The sequence below is a fragment of the Crocodylus siamensis genome, chromosome 2 (assembly GCF_052110815.1).
Source record: "Crocodylus siamensis isolate JL-2025a chromosome 2, ASM5211081v1, whole genome shotgun sequence".
In the NCBI taxonomy this organism is placed as follows: Eukaryota; Metazoa; Chordata; order Crocodylia; family Crocodylidae; genus Crocodylus; species Crocodylus siamensis.
This window is the reverse complement of record NC_143396.1, coordinates 136,515,825-136,521,824: the sequence shown is the minus strand read 5'-3', so window position 1 is coordinate 136,521,824 and position 6,000 is coordinate 136,515,825. Positions and strand designations below refer to the sequence as shown.

The following is a 6,000-nucleotide window of genomic DNA, read 5'->3' as shown; positions in this document are numbered from 1 at the left end:
GGTGGCCACCAGGGAGGCTGTCCTGGAGGTGTGCAGTACCCTCCAGGACGTGCTGGGGCACACCATGCATTGAGTGCACAACCCCCTGGTGGTGATAACACAATTCCAGGCCCTGGAATTCCTCCAGTGCACTTGGACTCCTGTCTTGGGCAGGAATCACATCCCCATCACCTGCCTACCTCATGGCAACTGCCCCTACTACAGCCGGGGGGCTTTTACTCCACTGTGCTCCAGTCTATTGTTAACCACCATGGCACCTTCACAAACGTGAGCACCAGCTGTGCAGGCAGTGCCTCCAATGCCCACATATTTTAGGACTCCCCCTTGGTGCAGAGCGGGCACTTCACACCAGCAGTGCCAGACCTCCAGCTGGGGGTGGTGGTGGTCCTGCTTCTCTTCATTAGGGACCCCACCTATGGTTCCTCCCATGATTCATGTGGCCCTACACCAGCCAGCTGGACCCCCGCCACGTCCACTTCAACTGGTGCCTGGGCTGTACCTGTGCCCTTGTGGAGAGTGCCTTTGGCTGGCTGAAGGGACACTAATGAAACCTCACCACCCACCTTGAGGTTGCCGAGGCCAACATACCCTGGGTCATCATCACAGCTTGTGTGGTGCATAACATCTGTGAGGCATGGGGGGAGCTCTTTCATAAGGCCTGGACAGAGGAAGCACAGTGGGCGGAGGATCCCTGGCACTGGCAGCACCAGCTATGGCAGCAGCAACAATGGCAGGTTCCCCCCCAGCCGAGGCCCCGGATGAGCTACACACCCACCAGTGGCACTGGGTATGAGAGGCACTGGCTGACTCCTCCTACACTCCCTGCTGTAGCCCACCTGGAAAGCTGCCCCCATCCCACTGCCCACCCCCAGCACCATGCTCACTGCGGACAGTTCTCCGAAAAACACTTTAATCCCCTCATGGAAACGGACTCTCCTCCCCCAACAACCTTTCCCCCTCCCTCTCTCCCCAACAACAGAGCCCTTCCACCACCCACTACAAATTAAACACCATCTTTCCTGTACAAACTATTTACAGAGTTGTGCTTGTGTGTGCCCTCATGGGGTCAGGACCCGACGGGGTGGAGCTTGGGGACAGGCGGCCAGCACCCCCAGCTTCTTGCCATTCCTCCTCAGAAGTGTATACCTCCATAAGCCTGGCTGGCAGGGGGCTCGCCTAGGGACAATGGTGGCTGCTGCTCTCCCAGCCAGTGGCCAGGGCCAGCAGGGCGCATGAGTAGTTCCGGCTCCACTGCAGGGAGGTCTTGCTCTGCAGCTATGTGGAGCTGGGGTGAGCAGCGGCTCTGGGCCAAGGCGGGGCACCTGGGACAGGGCCTGGGGTAGGGGCTGGTGGAGGTGGTGATGGATCTCCACCGAGGCCCATGGCAGACCTGCTGCTGAGCAGTGGGTGGCTGCCAGGGGGCAGGTGGGGCTGTGGTTTGGGGCAGGACAATGGGAGGCATGAAGGCAACTCCCAGGACCAAGATGGTGTCCAGCACTGCCAGGTCCTCCTTTGTTGCCTCTACTGCCCTGGCCACAAGCACAGCTTGCTGCTCCAGGGCTTCCATGTGCCACTCCTCCAGGGCCATGAGCCTTGTCCTGAACTCCCAGTCCACCCAGTCACATGCCTCCTTGCAGGCCAAGTTCTTTGCCCACCATGCATCTTGCTGGGCCAGGTCTTCCATGTGCCATGTGTCCTGCAGGGTGACATCATCCTCCCACCAGGCCCACAAGTCTGACAGCCACTCCTGATGTGGTTACGCAGCAAAACCCCAGAGGGCAGGAGGGTTGGGGGTTGGGGCTGCAGCAGGGCAGTGGGGGAGGGGGTGGGACAGCAGGGAACTCCCTGGCTGGCTGGCTGGCTGGCAGCACAGGGGCCGGTTCCTGTGCTCCCAGGGGCTGAGCAGCCAAAAGACACTGCCTAGGGGAGGGAGGGTGGGAAGGAGGGAGGAGAGGGGCCCTGGTCAGGTTCCTTGGCAGGGTGCTGCAGCCCTATCCCAGGGCAGGAGGTGCCACAAGCCTCTTCTCCTCTTCCCTCCAGCATGTGTTGGGGCCAGTTACCCTCCACCACGTGCACGAATTGCAGTCACCATGCTCTGGTCCAGTCAGGCTGGGCACAGTTGGGACCCCTCTGGCAGGGCTGGGTGGGCGGAGGGGCGCAGGGAGCTGCAGGTCAGGAGAGAGGGGCATTGGCAGGGCTGGGCACGGGGAGGGGGGCTGTGGCTTGAGAGTGAGGGGCATCGGGGAGGGCGGAAGGGACTGTGCAGGGTTGGGAGTGCAGGGCACTAGCAGTGCTAAGGGGCTGTGGGTCAGGAGCGAGAGGCACCAGCTCAGATGGCGGGTGCGGCAGGTCAGGAGCGAGGGGCACCATCATGGCCTGGGGGGAAGTGTACTGTGGTTTGGGAGTAAAGGGCAGCAGCAGGGTTGTGGGGGCTGTGGCTTGGCAGTGAGGGGCAACAGAATAGGCTGAGGCAGGGCACCAGCATGTCACTGCTTTCCCCAATCATATTCCTCTCCTGCACTCCTCCCCAGCATGTGACACGCGTCCTCTTCTTTGGACGTGGAACTATGGTAACCCTAGATACATATGCAATTTAGTTGTCTTCTGATTAACTTTATATTGTTCACTGTAAGTCAGCAGTGAGCGGGTGAGAACTGCGTCATCCGCACTGAAGCATTTATTTTGAGGCAAACCCTCATAAGCAAGAGCTGACAGCAAGCCCAAAAGTTAGTTGAGACTTTCTCAGAGTGACTTGGCTTTGCAGCTGTTGCATCAAGTAGCCTAATAAATTATTGTACATTTTGAACACTCTTACTATTATTAATCGTTCATCATGCATTGTACAAGGGTTGAAATTATCGTAGAAATACAGTAACTATCGTGCGCCTCGCAACCCTGGCTTAGCGAAGCTATGGGGCAAAGGTCCGACGTAAGAGCAGACGGGCTGCGCATGCGCCAGAGAGCAAGGGGCGGTACTGCCCGTTGCGCGCACTGGGGGGGCGGGACCTCGAACGGCTCCGCCTTCCTGTTGTTCCGCGGGACCCGCCGGCGCCCTCCCCTTTCGCCCCTCACCTCCTCATGCCTGACGTCACATCCGGCCCGCTGGGGTCGGGATTGGCTCCGGCGGGCCGGAAGCGAGGGGCGGGCGCTGCCTCCGTTGCCGCAGTGACGGGGCTGGGGGCGGAAGATGGCGGCGCCGCGTCGCTCGCAGCACCACCACCACCCGCCGCCGCCCACCCCCGCCTCGCCGCCCGCCGCCTCCCCGCCGCGCAGCCCCAGCCTGTCCCCGGCCGCAGCTGCGCCCTCAGCGCCGCGCCACAGCCTGGCCGGGCCCGAGGGCGAGGCGCCCCCCTTGGCGGGCGGCGGCCGGGACGGCGGCCCCGAGCGGCCCCCGCGCCCGGACAGCCCCGACAGCGCGACCGCCGCCGGGCCCCCCCCGCCGCCACCGCCCGCCGCCGCCAGCAGCAGCAGCAGCAGCTCCGGCTCCTCGTCCTCCGCCTCGTCCTCTTCGTCGTCCGCCGCCTCCAGCCCCGCGGCCGACAGCCCGGAGCCGCCAGCCGGGCCCGGGACCGGCAGCGGCGCCTTCCGCGAGCTGCTGGAGGCCTGCCGCAATGGGGACGTCACCCGCGTGAAGCGCCTGGTGGACGCGGGCAACGTCAACGCCAAGGACATGGCAGGGCGGAAATCCACCCCCCTGCACTTCGCCGCCGGTGGGTGAGAGCTGAGGACCCGCTGCGGGGGGCGGTGGTGACCCAACCCCCGGCCTGAGGCTGGCTGGAGACTTGCAGTCTCCCATTGTAGCCAGTACAGACATTTGCTGTCCTAGGAGAAACTCTCCTGGGAATGATGTAACCCTGGTTGTTCCCATGCTAGGTTTGTCCCAGTGTAAGGTTAACAGTGCCAGTAGCATTCCCTCTCTCCCACTCCCCCAGTGGTTTTGCTGGGTCCTTTCTTTTGTCCTATAGCCCCTGCCTGGAGGAGCTCTCGTCCCAAGGGGCCATTAGCTGTTGTCAAGTGTGTTTGTGGATGTGTGTGGAGCTCATAACTTGATTGATCAAATATCAGTCTGAATTGCTTATACCAGGGTTACTTGTTGGGAAAACAAGAGTTTTGTTCTCTGTCAGATGGCTCCATGCATGCCATAACCTTTGTGACTTGGTGCATGTTACAGGTTCTGCCCTTGGTAACTATAAAATGCTTTTCATTTCATGACAAGCCAATAGCTCTTTCTCCTCAAAACAAAATGTTGAATAGACTTGAGATTGCTTTTGTTGTATTTAACAGAACAACTTGTTGGTACTATATGTGCACTTTAATAGACTGGTCTAAAGTAGATATATATAGCACACATCTTCAGCTCACAAAAGCTTATGGTATGTATCTATATAGTATACTTTAATTAGTCTGTAAAGTGCAAGTCTTCCTTGCGTTCTGTTTGAGTAAAGCCTTGCCCTACTTTGTCTGTGTCCAAGCAGTGTATCACTGGGCAGTGTCCGCTGGCTCTTTGGACTCATTTGAGGGCCAGTGGGAGCTGTCTGATGCACTTTCCTCAGCGTCCCACCTTGGCAGTCTTGTTTTGACCTTTTGACCTCCACTCCTGTCCCTGTTTTGTTATTATTTGTCCTCAGTAATCAAGGTTGCATGGTGGGCCCAGGCCAGGGGTGGGCAGTTATTTTGGGTGGAGGGCCGCTTACTGAATTTTGACAAGCTTTTGAAGGCCACATGGGTAGCCCTGCTCCTTGACAGGTGCCCCGCCCCCTGGTTGCCATCTTGGATCCAGAAGTCCTGCTCCCTAACCCTCTACCTTTGCCAACACAAGTTGTCCCCACCACCTCCGGCAATACTCCTTTCAGCAAGGGATTTTGCCATCTCACAACCAGAAAAAATACCAAATTATATTCTAAAAATCAAGCATCTACAACATTCGTTAATTTGATTTCAAAAAATGTTTTTGTCCCTATTTACATATTTGTGTGGTATACACAGAGGTGATTGCACAGTAGCTTAAAATGAAGTCTTACTGTTTAATACTGTCAGAGGGGTGGGGGGCAAGAGAATGTGGGGAAGGTGCGTGGGGCATGGATAGGTGCATGGGGTGAGGGAACATGTATATGTGGATATGTGGAGTGTGGGTGGGGTTTGTGGGGGCAGGGTGTGGGGTGTGTGAGAAGTGTGGGTGTCTGCATGTATGGCAGTGTGAGGGGGGGTGTGGGTGTATGTGTGGGACTCGCACTATGAGCTCTCTGTCATAGATGCACACACCCTCATGTTCTTGGCTCCAGGGTCCAGCCTGGAGGCAAGCAGTGAAAGCGGCCTCAGGCAGAGGCTTCCAGTTGTGGGTGGGGAGGACCTGGCTGGCCTTGGTGCTGGGTCCTGCCAGCTTCCCCTCTGTCCTACTGCCCCTGCCTTCTGTTGTCTTTGACAGGCAGCCAGGAGCAGATAAATATTAATTTTCTAAACTTCTTAGGTGCCCTGTTGGCCGGGTAGAATGGCCTGGCAGGTTGGATTTGGCCTGCAGGCTGTATTTTGCCTGCCCTGGCCTAGGTCCATGTCCCTGAAGGGTGCCAGATAGGTCTGTTTGATTTCAGGCTAACATGGCTAACTGTGTCTTTTGGTACCATGTTTACCATTACTCCGGCTAGGTAGCTTGTATTAATCTCTACAGCTGCTCTCTCTCTGAGCTATCTTTTATTTTTGGTATCTTCTTAATCTTAGTTAGGAAGATGAAGTCTCTGTCTCATGAAGTCACTTCATAGTGTCTGAAAAGAAGGGAGAGAGGACTCTGTCAGAGTAGTAAGTAGTTTTCTGTTTCCTCTTTCCACTGGGTTCAAAATAAGTCCCATCCTTGACTGAGATGGTGGCTGCCCTGGGAATGTATGTTGTTAGAATGTTGGAATTGTGAAGTGGGTGGGTGGAAAGTCCATTAGGAGCAAGCTTTTCAAGCCTCCACTTGCTTCAAAGAGATATGGGATGTGATACTTTGAATTCATTGGAATTAAA

At 57.1% G+C, this 6,000-nt stretch overlaps 1 protein-coding gene across 1 annotated transcript in view; it reads left to right on the top strand.

Moving 5' to 3' along the window:
- Positions 1–3,139: 3,139 nt before the first annotated feature.
- The window catches only part of TNKS (tankyrase), a 264,147-nt gene continuing 261,286 nt past the window's right edge, over positions 3,140–6,000 (top strand). Inside the window, exon 1 of the mRNA XM_090036890.1 lies at positions 3,140–3,710. Coding sequence (XP_089893016.1) covers positions 3,188–3,710 — 523 coding nt within the window. The 5' untranslated portion in view covers positions 3,140–3,187. The remainder of the gene's footprint in view (positions 3,711–6,000) is intronic.